This window comes from Castor canadensis, chromosome 9 (genome assembly GCF_047511655.1).
Source record: "Castor canadensis chromosome 9, mCasCan1.hap1v2, whole genome shotgun sequence".
In the NCBI taxonomy this organism is placed as follows: Eukaryota; Metazoa; Chordata; class Mammalia; order Rodentia; family Castoridae; genus Castor; species Castor canadensis.
In genome coordinates, this window is record NC_133394.1 from 47406205 (window position 1) to 47426252 (window position 20048).

Below are 20048 nucleotides of genomic sequence, written 5' to 3' on the forward strand. Positions count from 1 at the left end.
GAATTTGTTATGAGCAGCCAGAACTAATATGTAGTCCACCAATATCTCATTTAGTGCTTTCCACTGTCCTCTCCTATCTTGGTACTGTTGACAGTTTTAAAGTGTCACCTGGATGTGGAAAGATAATAATTTAATAAGAAAGAAACATATTTCTTGGCTCTCTGGACGGCACACATATTGTCCTGTTACATTGACAGGAAAGATGAGTTTCTCAATGTCACTGTTTGAAAAGTCCTGAGTTTTATTGAGCTGAAGTCTAGAAGGAAAATCTCAATGTCATTTCAGTATGTATATTTAACAGGTTTTATTATAGTTGTAATATTTTGACTTGGCAATGCATAATAAGATTTTTTAACAAGATACACTTACAGGTTTAAGTCTAGCTTCTAGCCATGTTGACTAAACAAATGTAATTGCTCTGAATGGACTCTAAATAGCTTTCAACATTTCATTACAAAGCAATTACATCAGAGTCTTTCGTAGAGCTCTCAGCATGGCTTTTAAAAAATAAACTACACAAACAGGTGAAATCAGCCATTATGAAATATAACCTCCCAGCTTAAAAAGTTAGGCTGTGGTGGTATAGAGTGGGAGAGGTTTAAGTCAACTGATAAACATGCTTGAGTTTCAAGGTAGCCTTACTGAGAAAAGTGAGCATGGTCACTCATGGTAAGTTTATCTTTGAAAATGGAAAATTCACTTCTATAATGTTATGAAGCAGTATGAAATTTATTACATATTTCTTAAAGGTTAAATCAAGACAAACTTCTTATAAGTCCATATTTCAAAATATTTTTGACTATTTAAAGAAAGCTATGTCTGTGTACTTGTCTGTATTTAGAAACACATAATTGGTCAATTAACACCCATTGAATGTTTTCTGTATGACAAACAGCACTGTAAGAATATTATTTGTATCCTCACAGCAATCGTATACATACTTCTTTCTACTGTCCTCATTTTTACACTTGGGAAAACTGAGACACAGAGAAGCTGAGTGATTTGTTCAAGATCAAGCAACAACTGAAGAAGGTCAGGATTCAAGGAAGGTATTTTGGTGCTTGAGTACCTGATGTTAACTGCTTTTTATGCTATCCACATTTACTACTAAGGATCCTATGTGCAGATCTGACTCTGCCCCTGGATTTATAGGTAGAAAGAGAGGGGACCCATTAACATGAAAACTAGGCACAGTTGTTAAGTATCATAGTATTCATTTGAGGGTTATACTTCCAGATACGACTTTCTGAAAAGTAAAAGATATTAGCAATCACACAGGACAGATGAATTACTGATGTTCATGACAGGGGTTCCTAACTGAGGCCAAGGGTCTTGGAGGGATTCACAGAACCTTTATAATTTATTTGCCCTATTATGCAAAATGTGAGAATGGGCATTTGGATATTTTTCTGGGGACAAGAATTCTGTCTTTTGTTTCATTTTGAAAGGATACATGGCTTCATTAACATCTACAGCAGGGATAGTCAGACTTTCTTGTTAGTGGTCCAAATAGAAATGTCTTAGTCTATGGGACTGTAAGGTAAATGCAAATGTAAAAACCAACCTTTCTTAGTTCAGAGATCATAAAAACAATCGGTAGTCCAGATTTGGCCAATGGACCCTTAGTTTTTCATTCCCTGGACTAGAGGAGTGATTCTTTCCAGCATCTTGAATATCATCTGAGAACTTTTGGTTAAGTGCAGAGCCTTTAAATCTACTGAATTACAAATTATGAGGGCAAGAGCCAGCAGACTGTGTTTTGAATGTGTTCTAAGTGAAATACAGATTCACGCTAAAGCTTGAGCATTGTTCTAGAGTCATTGTTCTAATGAATCAATTCATCCATCCATTTAGTCATTCCTACCACAAGTGATTTTTGAGAGGTTCATTATATTGTACCAGGAATAAAATAGAGGAAGGACTCTTTTCACTTTTTTAAATAAATGCTTGAATAATCCTCTAATAAGACAGGAGATAACAATTTTCTGAAAATGACTTACTTTTAAAATACATTGCTACATATTACTTATATTACTATGATACACACACACACACATCACATCATGTACCCTTGCAAAAGCACACACATACCTAATACAAAATATCACTAAGCAATATGTATCCTTAATACATATGATGCACTTTGATATTTTGTTCCATTTCATTTTTATAGGTTTTAATCCAGTAAATTGATTTTGCAAACAACTTCTAGTTTACAGCTTGAAATTTGAAAAATGCCACAATAAAATGTGCTTACCAGTGCAAATTCTTTGTTGAGAATCATCTGCTCAACTAAAGATGACTCATTATGGAAGAGGTGGGGCTGCATGTGACTCCACATGTGTGGAAACCACCAAAACTCATCCACAGACCTTAGCAAAAGGTCATCCCCTTCATCTTCCTCTTCAGTCCCTGTAAAATACAAAGTTAAAAATGGCTGCAGTGAAAATTTTGTAAAAGCTTAAAGGTTATTTTGAAAGATTGATTTAAATCTTCATGTTACTGACACACACATCAAATTATGTGTTTTCTTAATCAGAAAAAAATGACAATAGTCTATTATATCAGAGATGAGGGGTGGTGGGAGTTGTTGGCCCCAGGTGTAGACAGATGTTTATTTTAGACTTTGGTAGTATTTTTATCACTGATGTTTAGAATTGCTAACACTTGGTGGTAATAAAAAGCAGACCTACTTTTAAATGGTTTATTCTTTTGTTTAAAAATTATCAAAGTATCAAATTATCTCACTGCACGCAGGAAACTTGATCAGAGATGATAATTCTTTTTTCTTTTAATTTTTCCACATATATGCCTCAAATTGATGTACAATTTAATCACTGAACTTTGTGAATTTTTCTGATTACAACAATATTATGCATTTATTGAAGAAATGTGGAAAGCACAAAATAGTCATATATAAAGCAAAAGCAAAAATTAAAATGACTTGTAATAACATTTTTTAGACCTAACAAGTGGAAATATATTTTTCTTTCTTTAAAATCCTTTTTTGAAACTATTTCAAAAATACTTTTGCCTCTTTACATCTTAAACTTAACTATATATACATGTGCATGTATATAAATTATAATTTTAATAAAAGTATTTCATGAAAATTTAATAATAACTTTTATAAGTGTTTATAACAGACACTTGATTTCAGACTCTTAAGGTAATATTTGTTTCTCTTTTTCTACTAGAATGATTTGTTAGCAACACCTAATATATAGGAAAAAATATTGTTATGCCACACATGAAAGCAAAATAAAAGAAAAAAAAGATGACTTATTCCCAAGGGAATTCATTATATTGTAGCTATCCAAAAAGATTTTCACTCTATGAAATCTTATAGTCTTTGTGCATTTTTATGATATTCAACCAAAATTTGAATATCCTGAATCAATCATACTATAATCAATTTCTGTTTGGCATCTAAGTACTAAAATATATAAGTAATGTAAAATAACAAGTCTTGCCTTACAGTACGAGTGTATTTATTTGGTTTATTCTTTCATAATAGCATATGTCTTACAGGTGTGCTCTTGATTTTATGGTTTTTACTGAAATTAAGGGGATGCATTTTAACTACTTTTCTAAAGGTTTAGGATGGTCATTCTATGTGTCTTATACAACCGCCTTGTTCGTGGATGTAGTCCCACGAAATGGGAAGTCTGTTCCTGGTGGCAATGCTAGGAGTGGAAATCCCATTTCCCACTTAATTAACTATGTAATCCTGAAATGAGTAAATTCGCTGAGTCTCGGTTTCCTGGTTTAAAAATCTGCTCTGTAAAAACATCTTACTTGAACTATTGCTAAATTATCTACAACATTTTGGAGGAGTTAAAGTTGGTGAGAAATTTTATGTGCTTACTTTTAACTATCCTGTTAGCAGTGCTTGTTTCTTTTGAAATTAATAGGACAACATTATAGTCTTAAATTTATTTCTGAAATTCTAACCTGTGACTACCGTATATGAATGATCTGTTCTGCAATAGTTGAAACCAGTTGTTGGTGATATTGATAATAATTCATTCTATAATTTTGCCAATGGCGAACAGTTGCATGATTAAAATTGCTGTTGTTGGTTGCATTACATGACACACAAAACGGTCCACTACCTCACATGAAATAATCTGGTCACTTACTTTACCAATTTTGAATTGTATTTATTGAAACATGATGTACTGCACTCTTAGATTATGTCTAAATTGCATTTTGTGGTCTTTTCCATTTCCATGGCTGGCAAATAACTCACTTAGTTTATGGATGAGATTCCAAATAAACCCTTTAAATGCCAAAAAGTAAATAAAGCAGGAATATAATATGTATGTCATAAGGTAGTAGTAAAGAATCAAAGAGCTCAATTTATTATAGCACTTAATACTGTGATTTGCAGATATTAAACAAAAGAGCATTTATAATAATAACTGATTTCTACTTGCTGCACTTTTAGCTTATGTGTTTTACACTTTTTTGGTGATAAAGGTGGTTTGAACTCAGGGTTTCAGACATGATAGTCAGGTGTTCCACCACTTAAGCCCCAGCCCTAGCTTTTTTTTCCTTTAGGTTATTTTTTCAGGTAGGGTCTCTCAATTTTGCCTGGAGACAGCCTTAAAACTGTGACCTCCTACCACTATTTCCTGAGCAGCTGGGATCACAGGTGTGTATCACCATAGCTGGTATCTGTTTTTACACATTCTTAAAAACATTACCTGCCTAGATTACAGTTTTCTGGGCTAGCAGAGTGGCTCAAGTGGTAGAGTACCTGCTTATCAAGTGTGAGGTTCTGAGTTCAAACCCCAGTACCACCAAAAATAAATAGATTATAGTTTTCTTAAAGTTAAGGCATTGATCCTATTAACTTGCATTGTGAATCAGATCAGTGAATAATAAGTGGGATAGTTTAATTCAGTCTGTATTAATATAGTCAGTGGGCTTTAACACCTTTTTATGGCCACTAAAATGTGTGCCAACTTGTATGATTTTTATACATATTCATTGTTTCTGAGATATGGCCCTTACATAGACTTCAAAAGTTGTAAGGCCCACCAGGGTTTGTTTGTTTTTTCTTTCTTTTATTTTCTCATTTTTATGTTTACTTACATGTGTATTCATTGTTTGGGTCACCTTCCCCACCCCCCACACTTCTAGGCAGAACCTGTTCTGCCCTCTTGTTCTCTGATTTTGTTGAAGTGAAAACACAGGAGATAATAAGAAAGACATAGAATTTTTGCTAGTTTGAGATAAAGAGAGGTATTCAAAGAGATTCCTAGTGTTGCTTCCATGCACATGTGCATTGCAATCCGCTACACATTAGTTCGTCTCTGCCAGACCCCTTCACTACTTCCTGGTCCCCTTCCCACAGTGGCCTCTGCCAGTTTAAGACTATATTTTTTGCTCCTCTACAGTGAGCACATCAACCACATTCAAGTTTTAGGTTTCTTTCCCTCTCCCAATTCTTCCTGTGCTCTTTCTCCCCTTAGTGTGACCCATGTCCAATCATATTACTGCATTTGTTTTGGGTCTATAGTCCGCATATGACCACCAGGTTTAAACAGAGTTTTTGGTACTATGGAAGCTACTACACAGCATAATGAAATAGAAGTTTTGAAAATGTTAAAGAACTGGGTGCTGGTGACTCATGCCTGTAATCCTAGCTACTTGAGAGGTTGGGACTGGGAGAGTTGTGGTTAGAGGCCAGCCAACAAATATTTCACGAGACCCCCCATCTCCAAAAATAACCAGGGCAAAATGGATTGGAAGTGTAGCTCAAGTGGTGCAGCACCCGCTTTGGAAGTATGAAGCCCTGAGTTCAAACTCCAGTACTACAAAAAAAAAAAAAAAATTGAAAAAAAGAAAGTAATGAACAGCTCTGAATAAAATGAGCAGACAGCATTGTTATTTTTTGTTAAAGTTAACTCAAACCATTGGTACTATGGAGCTACTGTTCTGTGACTTTGTTTATACATGTACACAGAATTTCAGAATAATAATAAATACTAAAATCCAAACTAAGAATAGTTTATCCCTTCCACAGTTGAAACATTTACGCTATAGATACTTCTTATGGAAATAATTTTGTCAGACCAAGCCACAGATTAGAATAAGTTACTTTATGTCACATATGATAAAAGAATCAGCCTGTTGTGCTTTGAATATAGAATGTTTGGGAAATGCTTCTGTTCACTTTTGAATCTGCTGATTACTATTGTAAGTGGCATAATGCATACTTGACCAGGAAAAAGGTCAATTACTCAATTTAAAGAAAAATTTGCAGACTATTGATATAAGCATGATTGATCATAAATCTTAGTAATTTTTGTATTAGAGGTTATGCTAATTAATAAACATTTTCCACAAGGTTGAAAGTAACATTTAATGCCTGTATTTTTTTAATATCAAGGGTTAATTTCTGTCAACCTTTCTCTCATTTTATGCTGGTCATATAATTTAAAGCCACATGAGGCCAGCCCTTGACAGTGGAAATAACTTAATGAAAATATGACACAAAGTCATGCTGAGAAACTCAGCAGAATCTCAGCTGTTCTCAATCCAACTAAGTGAAAATTCTATATTTTGACTCAGTCTAAGCACATATTTTTCAATATTTAGTGTATGTTTAAAGTCATGCTGAAATGTTATTTGCTGCTCATATATGACAATAATAACACAATTTGCACATTGTTAAAGTATCTCTGTTCAAATTGAACCTTTTATTTCTAACCTGGTATAGATTCAAATCTAGACCATAATTATTAAAAAATAAAATGCACTGTGTTCTTATTTAAAAATTATACTATTTTACTTTTCCTGATTCACAGAGCATATAAAGCACCTTTTAATTCCGAAGTAAAATATTTGAAAGGCTAATTTCTTTGTTATCACATTCAGAGGATCAGTATTATTAGATAATAACATGCTTCCAAAAGTTCTTTAAGTCTGCCAAAACAAGATTTAAAAAAATTTTTTTTGGTGGTGCTGGGGATTGAACCCTGTGTCTGGTGTAGTGCACACTAGGCTCACTAGATAAATGCTCTTTCCTAGGGCTAAGCTATACCCCAGCCCAAAATAACTACTGTTAGTAAGATCTAGTCTATAGCTAACATCCTTAAAAGTGTGGTTGAAATACTAGAATAGGATATATAAATTTTTGGTGCTTGCATATCTTTTTTTGTGCAAATATCTGCCTCATATTTGCTTATTTTGTGTGACATATTGTAATTCCTAAATGGAACCTGGCATGGTCCCATATAAGTTAATACAGAATCAATTAATTTTAAATATCATGCTAAATAAAAAGAACAATACAATAAAAATTGATTAATTTAGAAAATAGACCCATATAAATTATCTGTTTATCATTTAGACAATCTTTGATTCTTATACAAAATGCTTTTAAAATTGTACATAGTATACTCTGGTTTCTCTTCAGATCATATAAATCCTTTGCCTTTTACTAAATTGTACATAGTAAACACAGACCACTGATAGCATTGTTATGAAAGAGAAAATTATATTGCTGTTATTATTATCATTATCAACCCCATTTTGAAGATTTGGAAGCTCAGGTATAGACAGATTAAGCAACTTGTTGGTGTGTATATCACTGATAAAATGTCAGAGCCTGGATTTTAGTACAAACAGTCTGATAAGAATATCCATAATATTTAGTCTTTTAATCTACACTATGTACAGAAGAAAAAAAAGGAAAAAAGAAAAATCTCCACAAAACCAAAATCAAAATAACCAAAGGAAAAAGAATGCAACATTTTTCTTGCTTTCATGCTTTAAAGTCAATAATTTTATATAAAGTACTATTTTTTGCAAAATTGACTCTCAAAGAGAATACCAATGCTAATCCAATTTGCAAACATTATTCATGAATTAATTATTGATTGGAGTCACATTCAATTTACTATAAAATACCAAGAACAGCAATGATAGTCACCAGAAATCACGTCCTATGATAAATAAAATTTGTAGTCCCCATTCCTAGAAGACATTTTCATGCTGTAACATCCCGAATTTTCAATTGAGCATTCATTGTGCAATTTCAATCAAGATGCAAACATTTCCAGACTAAAATATCTTGCTCTAAACTTTATGCTTTTATTTACTTTTTTTCTTTTTAATCAGCACTAGGTTCTTCCTCTTTCAATTTGCCACCTGTGGATCAATGACTTTTAGAGAAGTCTTAGTAATATGCCCTTTAGGGATGAGATTGCTTTTAGCATGTGAAGGACAGAGAAGCTGAACAAGAAAGAATACATGAGAAATACAAATAGGTGAAGTAGTTTAAGATATGCAGAATCAATCGTTATTACATGGACATGTGTGATTAAATGTCTTCAAAACCCTGAGGCTCATCAATCAGCCTTCTTACACTGGGAAATCAGATTACTGGGAGAGCGCTGAGACAGTCATTGCTACAAGGCCAGCTCCTCATGGCTACACATCACAGCTAAGTGCTCATGTAAGGAAAGTACTTCCTTGATTGCAATCTCATTTTTCTATAATGTTAAATCTCCATGTAGGAATATGACTTCAAATGGGTGAGGCATGCCTTCTGACAGAGGGTGTCATGAGTATATAATTCAGCCCTTGAAGAAACCAAGATCCCAAAGTGCTTTAATGCTCAATTGGATGTTTTTAGATGATTGTACAAATAAAATAGCATAATAGTTAAGGAAAAGTTACATATTCATGTGAAGGAAATTAAACTTCTAGGAATTACAAATTTATGTATGTCTTATTCTCTAAAGTGTGCTGTCACCACAGCATAACAGAGATTGTTTCTTCCATCATTTCTGTTTGGTTAGTTCTAATGCAAAACATTAGTGAGGTCTGTTTAAGATATAAAATTAAAATAAGTCTTTGTGTGTATGTCTGCCTTCAGCAACTATCCCTGTGATATTGACTGGTGTGATGCTTATTTCCTAGCGAATGTGTACTGTGTACATGCCTAGGGTTGTAAAGAAGAAATGGAAATGTTATAACCTCTATCAACATTAATTCTGCAAATGTCTGGCAGGTTTAATAGGTCTGAGTATGAAAAGTAAATAAAAATAGAGGTGGCTATCCAGATATATTTCAGCCAAAAGAATGGCTTTACTTATACTATGCAGCTATCTGAAACAGAATAGTGTTGATTGTGTGCGAACTCCACATAATCCCATAATTTTCCCTTCGCGTGAGTAGTTGCAGCCTTTACGGCTACCTGGTTTATAACTTCATAGACAGAGCTTCTTAGGCCTGAGCTCATTTCTTAAGGGAGCTTTTGAAGAAGATTTCCAAAACCATGTCTATTTTCAAAATTGAAAGCTAAAATTGCTTTGCCTACTCAGATATGATGACCCATATCTCTTTCTGCAAAATACCCTTTTAAAATATGCAATCATTTGATATATCAACTGGTGTAAATACTAATTTTCCTTCTATTACTTTAAAAAGATTAACCTGCTTCAAAGTGAGAGAAGAAAAGCAACAAGACAATGCTACCTCAAAATTCTAATAAAGCCTACTGAGCTTTTTACATTAAAAGCCTCTTTGAGTAAAAAAAAGCTGCAGTTTTGATAATTAAAAACTACCTTTGCTTGGAAGCTGTTTTAATGAGTCAGTAAGTTGTATACATGTATACAAGATGCTGTGAAATGTTTCCGCTAAGATGCTGTGAAGAAACAGTGCTAAGTCCTTCACAAAGCAAATAGCTCACAGCATAAAAGCACAAATAGGTGTGGACCAACACATAGTTCAGTGCTATTCTTTCATCATTACATGAAAATCAATTTTATGAATACAGTTCTCTCAGTATGAGGGCTGTGTAGTACAATTCCAATATTAGGGAAATAAATGAAGATCTGGAGGTGAAGAGTTAAGAAATATCAGAATTTAAGAGTAGTTCATGAACACCAATCCCATTTTGATAATTTTTGAGGTCTGAAACGGAACAGATATACAACTGTGGCTGGGTAAAGATGGAAATAAATACAAGTCAGAATGTGAGGGTTTTAATGGATATTTGGCAAAACTGCCAATAATATTTTTAGGAAAAAATTCTGCAAGGGACTGTAAATTAATAATATGATCCTTAAGGTCTGATACATTTCTATGAGGATATAAAATTTCTTTCCTATCACCAGACATATTCCAAAAGAAAATAGTATGTACAAAAGTATCAACCACCTTGTCTACTTGAGAATGTAAAATATGGCCCATTATCATTATGATTTGTAGCTAGTATTGTTATCATCATCACTGCCATACTATACATTCACTTATAGTATACTGACAAATAAGATGAGTAGTCATACTTAGAACAATGATTATGGTTTCTTTCACTGAGTTAAAAGAAGTCAATCTCTTTCTCTTTTGCCCTTGACTTTAATAGTATTTGCCAAAGTAAACAAGCTGATTGATTTTGGATTTGACTACTCATATAATACACCCAAGTTTTTCCCATAATCCATCTGGACATTCTATTTCTCCTACTTATGGAACATTTAAAAACCTATTTCCTATTTATATGTAGCTGCCTGAGAACACAAAGCTCCTTCTTACCTGTGTGGTAAAACTTCCCTGAAAATCCAAGGTTGAAGGTAAAATTTGCAACCTGAGTGCGCAGTAAATTTTGAGTCTCTAGTAATGCCTGAAATAAACAAGAAATTAACATGATTTTAGAAAAATAAATATGAAGATTTGGGATGCCTCTTTTGCAAATGTGTGTGCATGAAAAAACAAAATAATATGATCCTTATTGCTTTTTGGGTTTTTAATAGAAATTGTTATGTAGTATTCATATTTCAGTTATTATAATTATTGTGGTTATTATTTTTATTGAAGGTTACCAAATTATGAACAGTTCAGTCCTAAGCACATTATGCACTGCTGAGAGGCAATTCTCCAACTGCCTCTTCTCCAAGTTGCCTCTTTCAGTGCAACTCCAATAGCACTGAAATCATTTTTCATTTCTGCGTGAGACATTTCTTGAATTTCAGATTATTCTATTTCCTTTCCTTGGAGAAAAACTTTCAGAATGGTTGGATGTAGACAAGTCTTGTATTACTAAGTCTTGTGTTACTAAGGAATAGGATGACACTTTTGTCTGGACTATAATTTATTATTTTATTTTACTGTGCTACCTCCCCCATAATTTTTAAGGCATAGTTATGGAGTTGAAAGCTTGAGATTTTACTTTACAAACCAAAGAGCAATATATCTTTTATGAGGCAATGCTTGCAGATCTAAAAAGGAAAAAACACATAGGAACAAATACCTTTTATGTTATTAATTCCATAAATAAACATTCTCTAAACTTAACAAATAATTCCCTGATTTCTGCACTTGGAGTTATGTTAATTTCTTGGTTTTTGACAGAGTGAGAACACACTAATTTTAGTTAGTCAGAGTTGGTCATGTAAGTTTTCTGCCAGTTCTTGCAGTAGTTAATTCATATATCAACATATGTAAAACAATTCAGACATCTCATGTCCTTGGGTTTTCTGGGGGTTTTTTGTTGTTTGCTTTTTGTTTTGCTCATTCAGAAATTAAAAAAAAAGATTTTAAATAGATTTTAAGAAAGACTTCATTCCAATGGAAATGAGAAACTCCTTTCAAACTAGGGATATCAATATCAATTAAACTTTTTTTTTTTTTTTTGGTAACTGCTATCCATCTATTAAGGTGGACCTTAACTGTTTATTCGGTCTTACAAATTAGTTTAATTTAAAAGAATGTGAAGAAGAAAGGAAAGAAGGAAGAAAGGACAGAAGGAAGGAAGAAAAGAAGGAAGGAAAGAAAAGAAATCACTTAATAATTAAAAGATTGATAAGCTATATAGTTAGTGGTTATCCAAGACCACAGTTTTATTGGGTAAAATTTTATCAGTTAAATAGACAATGGAAGAAGTAGATCCATTAGTTTTACTTAGATCTATGGAATTCTTTTTTGTTAATATTACAAAGACCAAAGTAAATGTTAAAAGAAAAGTGTATGGAAATTATTTTTGAATGCTGTGGAAATAGCCTTAAAGTAAAAGCATGCATTTTTTTTTATGTTAGTGAGTTTCTTCTTTTGTCTTTTCTCTTTATTCAATGCACAATTCCTGATTTTCCATATCTTGAAATATATATTTAAAAATTTCTTCCCCCCATTCCAACCTGTCCCACTCAGTTTTCTTCCTATGACTTCTTGAAGTTGTTGTTTATTATACATTTTTATCTATCATCCATTTTTAAATACAGTAAGTATTTGATATAGATTGACACAGTGTTGTGTTTATTAATCATAGCCATGTAATCTTGGCCATTCCTGCCTAGAGAAGGAGAGAAAGATGAAGACATTCACACAAATGTGTAATTGCAATTCTTGATAAGGGCTGCAAAACAATGTGGCCCATGGTGTAACATGTTAAAAGGGGGCATCTGGCTGGAGAGTAGGTCCTATACATTTGGTGCTTTCTCAGGCACAATCTCACAAAGATCAAAAAGTCTGTTCTGATCAAGTTGCTACTATTTTAGATAAGCCCTTATTACCTTTCTCTTCAGTTTTTAAAACACTACAGTCTACAGGAGTATTTCTACCTCAGTTTCCATCCTCATCTCTTTTACCCTACTCTTTATAATCCTGTACTAAGTGTACTCCAACATTGGGTCAGGGAGGCAAATCAACGCATGACTCACATTTTGCTAGTCATTTCACTTCTCTAGTCTTTTCTTTATCTATGCTATAGGATGATATTCAGTACTTATTTTACACTATATTGGAGAGTTACATTACATAGGACATGCAAAGTGTTCAAGTGTCTGCTACATACTAAGTGCTCAACAAATACTGTTAATGAGCTCTGGGTATATTATTCCCTTCTGTTGGCTCCTCTACCTTCCTAACAAGTTGATAATATGTATGCATTGCTCATTCCCCAAATCATAAGGTATTCTTCTTAACTTGACCAGTCCTCTACTTTACATTTCTCCACACTTGTTCTCACTATGCTCCCCTTGTCTAGAAAGCGTCCCTGGTTCCAATCCCATTTCCCAAACCCCACTCATTCTTTAAATCTCGACCTAACACCACCTTTTCATATGAAGACTTCTCTAAGGCCACAAAGCTTGTCCTTTTCTCCTCTCCCAAAGCTTTCATGTTGTCTCTCATGAGTCAAAACATTTTCTGCTTTATGGCACGCACATTAATTCTCTCTCTAGTCTTTAAGCACCTTCAAGTTGACTAAACCTTACTCTATTCATTTGCTTATTTATTAGCAGTACTTCAATTTGAACTCAGGGCTTTGCTCTTGCTAGGCAGGTACTCTTTCACTTTAGCCATACCTGCAGGCCTTTTTGCTCTGGTTATTTTGAGATAGGGTCTTGCTTTTTGCCCAGAGTACCCTGGACTGCCATTTTCATATTTTTCTGTTCCCCACAGTAACTGGGATGACAGGGGCACCACCACACCCAGCTTTTTCTATTGAGATGGAGTCTCACTAAACTTTTTGCTTGGACTGGCCTGAACTCTGGTATTCCTGATCTCAGTCTCCTGAACAACTAGGATTACAGGTGGGAGTCACCAGCACCTGGCACACCTTGCTTATTTTTATGTATTTCATGTTAATAAATATATTTTTGTATATGTGAAAGGTATTCAAAGAATGCTAAATCATATGTTAATGCACAGCAATAAGTGGAATTTGTTTTGTTTGTTTTTACTAGTAATATTTTTCCAGTGATAAAGCAATAAACTTGATTCATAGGTCATACCAAAATGGTGGCATAATAACACATATCAAACCTTGCATTTCAATAGCACATTTTATAACACAGATGTCCTATAGCACTATATTATAGGTCTGCTACTAAGACAAGCTCACAGAGGAAGGGGCCAATGGATTTTCTCCCCCTCGTGCTAATTAGCTTTATGAAGGATTCAACAGACCTCTCCATTGTTGAAAGAAGTAGAATTAGCTAGTCATAGCCTCCTATCATGGAAGCAAAAATGATCAACCCTATTAGCAAGATAAAACAAATAGACAAAAAAGGGAACTCTTAAAATGTTCCAAGCCTTCCTACTTTAGTATAAGTAAAAATTCTTTAGTTTGCAAAATTCAGAGAAAGAAAATCTCTGTGTTTTTCAATGATAATGTATATATATCAATTTTCATAAATAGAACTCAGAAGTGAGTTTTAAAACAGCTTAACCATGAAAATTAAAAGAGAAAAATGGAAAAAAGAAACAATTTATTTAAATAAAGGGAAAATCTAAAATATTACAAGAAAGATCAGAACAAAATATGAATATAAAGTTAAGAATAGATGAACAATCATAAAACCTCTAAAAAAACCTCTACCTTGAAAAAACTTGACAATGAACTATAAATAATATGTCTCAATTTGAGATAAAAGTCAAATAGTAAAAGCTTAGGAAATAGCATGTAGTTATAAACACACTTTTTATATCTGAATACTTTGTGGGAAAATTTAATTAACTTTTGAAAATATATGCAAAATAAAGTATTCTTAGAGTTTGGACAATAAATATAATTTGTTACCTTTAGTAGGTTGCAAGCCATACAAAAACAATATAAATGGCTTTAAGTTTTCCCCTTGCATTGTTGGTGAAGCACTCACTAATTAATGTGATTAGCTATTAAATGGACTATATGTAAGTTGTTTAAAATAAAGCAGTACTTCATTATTTTTTTAAACATTACTTACATTTACTCAGTATTCTCTTAATGAATGAATTCTTCACTATTTAATAAAACAGTCCAACTTTGCCCTTTTAAAATACGTACTGTTAAAGAGAGTGATGGGTTCAAACTTTATTGTGCAGAAAGTTTTCCCAAGCAGATTGCCAAAATTGTCATTTCCGGAGGCCCACGTGATGTAAGATGTCTGTCATTGGGCCTAGTATTGTGAATTTCATCATATACTCCAGCTGATTCTCGAGTTGCCCTATGAAATGAATCACCAAAATGCTTGTAGAATGTACATTCCTAGGCTCATTCTCTAGGAATTCTGAACTAGCAAGTATAGGATCCAGTGTAAGGAACCTGTTTCTAACAGTGATTGTTTTATGTTGCCACTATCACGCTAACACTTACCCTAAGTGTATTTAATTAATGAGGCATAGTATAACAAGTCTTTAAATGCTTTTGCTGAAAAACACTGACTCTTGCCTTGGGCCTACAAATTAACTGAAGGTAGCTTAAAAGCTAAGCATCCTAACCGCCATTTTGTTTTTGAGTCCTTTGCTCTGAGCCGTTCTCTCCTGTAGTCACTTTGCAACCATCTTGGAATCCATGAAGGACCATCTGCTAGTCATCAATGACTCTTATTATAACAAGGCCCGACCTACCTGGCCAATTCTGAGAAAATGAGCATCCTGAGATAATAATCTGCCAGACCACCTTCTACCACCCGTGACCACCAGAACATATCTGTGACTGGGACTGTTTAATAATTATGCATATATCTCCTCCATCCCCAGTTCTTCCTCTTGTTTAAACCTAAAGCAAATGTCTGTTGGAGAAGATGATTTGAAATATTGCCTCTTGTCTTCCTACACACACACACCTCCCCCTGCCCACCCCGTAGGCCATGTAACTAACTCATTTGCTTTCTCTGTCCTTCACCATTATCCATCTCTTGTATTTGGCATGTTATGGTGAGTGGCTGGACCTTACCTATGAAACCCTAGGATTTTGATCCTGGGGGCTATAATATCCTCTGAATATTGAATTGGTGACCTTGAAGAAGGGACAAAATACACCATTCAGGTATTAGCCATTTGTGGATGGAGAGGAAAAAAAATGGTTGCATGCAGCTTCTGGAATTACTTTTATTACAGGGACTTGTTTCTTATCTTCCCACTTCAGTCAGCATTGTCTTTTTACTATCTTTGGTGAGGCAGAGAAATGAATAAACATTTGGAGTCCAGGATTTAATGTCTGACCCTGGTGAGTTCTCCCCACTGGTTCACTTTGGGCCTTGCCCTTCCCTTTTCACTATTGTGTGGAGGCTTTTCTGAGCTATGTGAGGCTCATCTGAACTACTTTGGACTTTTGCCTTTTGTCAGCAGGGAAGTTTTGGATTCCTTGCTGTTTGGAGGCTCTCTGGAGCCCCTTTTGGGTTCAGTTTAACTAATTTGGGTTTATACCATTTGTTTTTTGGGGAAATATGGACTCTGTAATTGTGTTAGCAATTATTGGGGAAAGGATGTAGGTACACAGAGTAACCAAGGTGATTGTGTTTGTGACCTTGTGTTTTGCTTGTGAAAAGTCACAGCTACTATGGCCAAAATTGTCCTTAGGTCACGCACCCCCCAAAGCCTGACCTGGGATAGTTCCACTTGAGACTTCTCTCTGGCCTGTGTAAGGGAGGCATCTCTTAGTGCCATTTTGATGGTGGCAGGTTCAGGTTATGTGTCACTAGAGAATCAAGGGAATTTGTTCACATTTGACTTTGGGGGAACTTGTGTCCCCCTTTTCTGGCTTCTCTTAAAGATTCCTGTCTGTTAGCCTCAGTTTTAGAAGGGAATTCCCTTGTGTTTTGTGTTTGTTTTGCGTTTGTGTGTCCTGTTTTACGTGGTTTTATGTTCAATCTGAAAGTTCTTTGGAAAAATCATATGGGCCCAGGCAGGAATGATAAGAACCAGTAACATTTCCAGTCCTAGGTCAGACTTCTGAGACCTGGTCAGCTGTCAGTGGGTCTGTGCAGAATTCTCCAGAACTCTGCTGGGAGACACTACCACCTCTGCTGGTGGGGGTTGCCATCCTTCCTCCTACAATGGCCCAGCTACACAGGCACCACTTCTACCACATGGGCACCAGGATCCAGGCATGGAATCCACCTTTAGGCTGGGTTAGGCTAGGCTGTACTGCTCTGGCTGTGATCCTGCCCACTGTCCATTTTTCTAGGCAGGTCACTGCCCCTTTATACCACCTTTTTGACCACAGGGAAAGGTGAGGAATGAAGGGCAAAGGTCCCTCTCATCTCTGGACCCTTCAGTCATATGTCAGGGACAGATATAAGAAAAAAAAAAAAGCCCAAGAAACCTAGTAGATTTAAGGAGACATGTGGTTTGTATAAAAATAAAAATATTCTGAGCCCATCTTTTTATCTCCTAGGGAGAATTATAATTAACCCATAGCTAAAATTTCTATCTCAGAGAACTCTAAATCAATATATATGTTCATGTGTTTTATTTTTATACATTAGTCTGTTAAACAAAAACTTCATTTGTCCCTGGAATTTCAGAAAACAACTGACTGGTTTTAGAGGCAAATTTTCAACTTTTTTTCCATTTTTATATGTGTTTCAGTCTAGGCATACCTAATTTAAAACTGTTTTGTTTTAAGTGTCTGTGCATATGAACATCTTTAGGATTGTTTTAAAACTGTTACTGTAAAGTTAATATGTAAGTATTATTGTCTCTTTTTAAAAACCTGATCATTCAAAGGCTCTTAGCCAGGTCTAACTGAAAAGCAAGCATTCAACAGGCAACATTCAAATATCTGAGACTAAAGAGAAAACATCATTTCAAAATGAAGCTGTCAAAAATCTCCTAATTAGATATGGACAGAAGATTTTAGTCTGTTTCATTCTGTTGTTATTATATAATTTGGATTTGTAAATTGTTTTCATACAGAGAAATAATTTAAGATTACTTTCTTCCTGGGTCTTAATTTTAAAAAGGCTACTTAATATTGAAAAATGAAACAATTTTGTCTAGAAAATTTTGTAAAAGTTGTATGAAATGCAAATTAGAAAAAATGGACAGAAATATATCTGTAAATAGGAAAACATATAACAGTCCATGGAGAAATGTTTTTGGAAGGAGTTAAAGTGAAAAGAAAATGGTTTTGGATGAGAAAAGATTTGTAGAGTAATGTTTTTCCTAAAGGTTTATTTTAAATGGAAAAAAAGGATAGGGACAAGAAAGCTCAAAAAGCTATAAAATGTGTCAGTAATTATTATTATTTTTTGGTGGGACTAGTGTTTGAACTCAGGTCTTCAAGCTTGCAGAGCAGTTGCTCTGACCCCTTAAGCTACAATTCCAGTCAAATCTTAAGAATTATATAAAAGATGAAGCTTGTAAAAAATGTATGTGTGTAATTAAGTTGGCTGCAATTTAATAATTAAGTGATTTTCTAAGGTCAAAATCTAATGTACTAATATAAAACTATCCCCTAATTCTCTGTCTATAACAATAGGCTGTTTTAGAATAGTCGGCTCTTAATAATATTTGCAATAAATTTGCTTAAAGAAAAGTTTTATCAATATTACTGCTTTGTGTTTTCTGTTGATTTTTCTTGGGCTGTTGACCACTTAGGAAAATCAGTCCTAATTGATTGATATGCACTTTAATACCTGTTTGTGTCAAAGTCTTTTAAATGACCACTTTATAACTGAGTTAAAACAAACAACTGTTATTTAATGCCCTATATGTCTGTGACTGAAAACATGTAGAGCTGTATGTCTAAATTTTATCTAATGTTGTGAGTTTGCAGAGTTAGAAATTGTAAGTTGAATACATTTAAATGACCAGCTAATGCTCTCTTTTATCTAAATGTATTGCATCTATAACATCTACATATAAAAATGGTCAATAAAACCAATGGCGTTTCTACTGTTTGCAGTCAGCACAATTCATATGGGAAAAACCTGTTATTTGGGCAGCCTGCGACTTAATACCTTAGTTTACATCAGTTTGTCATAACTAAATGAGCATTGTTGTACATATGACAAACATTTGTACATTAAGGAACAAGACTATCCGAGGTCACTGGCACTGTTAATCCTAACTCCTAAGCTATCTAAAGTTTGATGATGTACATCTTTTATCTTACCTAGTCAAAGCATCAAAATTTTACCTCAAAGGTTAAAACTAAATTAACATCTGTCTGTGACATCTGCATAACTCTAATATTGATTGTTGCTGGCTCATTGTATATGAAATATGTTAATGTTCACCAAATACATAAGCCTTCTAGAATGTTAAGCATAGAAAAACACAAGTTGGCTCCCTATAAATTAAAATTGCTAGTGATGCTAGCTTTTGCAGGTTTGTGTGCACGTGTTCCTAATTATAAAAAGGGAAACTTGATGGTGCTGTTATATAGCTGTCAATCATAATTATTATCGTAAATGCTTGCATAATGGAAATAGCTGGACTGTTCTGTCAATTAATGAACTGTTTCTAAAATTTTTAACCATAGCTTTTCTACATACTTTTTTTTGTCATTCACAGTTTTGGTACTTCTCTGGGGCATTTGCAATCAAATTCAATGAAAATGATTCTAGCAAGTACTTGTCTGTCAAATGAGTTAGTTTTTTTAAGTTACTTTCACTGATCTTGTTTTGTATTTTCTTCATAAAACTTTGTAACTGTTGCTTGTTGACATTCTGCAGAAGTCTAACATCTAACAGCAACCTGAGAAGCATTTTTGAGATGCTAGGACCTCATCCACAGATCAGACAGAACTAGCCTTAAGAACAGACTTCAGGTAAGCCCAGCTTCAGAATCACTTTGTCTGAACCTCTTAGTTGCTTAAATTTGGTCAAAATGGTCTTAATGGTACTGACCTTCCCCTGACCTGTCTGCCACTTTGCAGCCAGCATGGGATCAGATCAGAACATTTGTGTAAAAAGCTGATGCTGGCAATGAGGGATCATTAAAGCCAAAGCCTGGGGTGATTAATTCTTGGATATCTTCAAAAAATAAAATTGTTCAGATATTCAGAGACAAATAGCTCAGAGAAAACTGTTCAAACAAGAAGTGAAGCTGTCAGAATCCTGAATCACTTGTGCTAATGTTTTCAAAAGTAAAGAAAGTTGAAAGGTTGTGAGAAAGGGTTTATAAGCATGGTCCCTGTATACTATAGCCTGTCCAAGCATCTCTGATGGAAGGCATATTTTTGGCCAATATTTCTATTCTGTTTTATTTAAGTAAAGACAAAAATGACTATTTCTACTGACTCCAAACATCACTTTTTATGTCACTTTTTAAATGATCGTGCATTTATTTAAAAGAAGATCCGTTACACAATTTATTTGGAT

General features: G+C 34.1%; 1 protein-coding gene across 3 annotated transcripts in view; it reads right to left on the bottom strand.

Moving 5' to 3' along the window:
• The window catches only part of Ndst4 (N-deacetylase and N-sulfotransferase 4), a 277456-nt gene that overhangs the window by 126275 nt on the left and 131133 nt on the right, over window positions 1–20048 (bottom strand). For 2 of the 3 annotated variants that reach the window (XM_020187174.2, XM_074041591.1), the window contains 2 exons: window positions 10555–10642; window positions 2258–2412 (listed from right to left, as the gene is read on the bottom strand). In XM_020187174.2, the coding sequence (XP_020042763.1) occupies window positions 2258–2412; window positions 10555–10642 (243 nt within the window). The remainder of the gene's footprint in view (window positions 1–2257; window positions 2413–10554; window positions 10643–20048) is intronic. The other variant, XM_074041592.1, reaches the window with a different exon arrangement.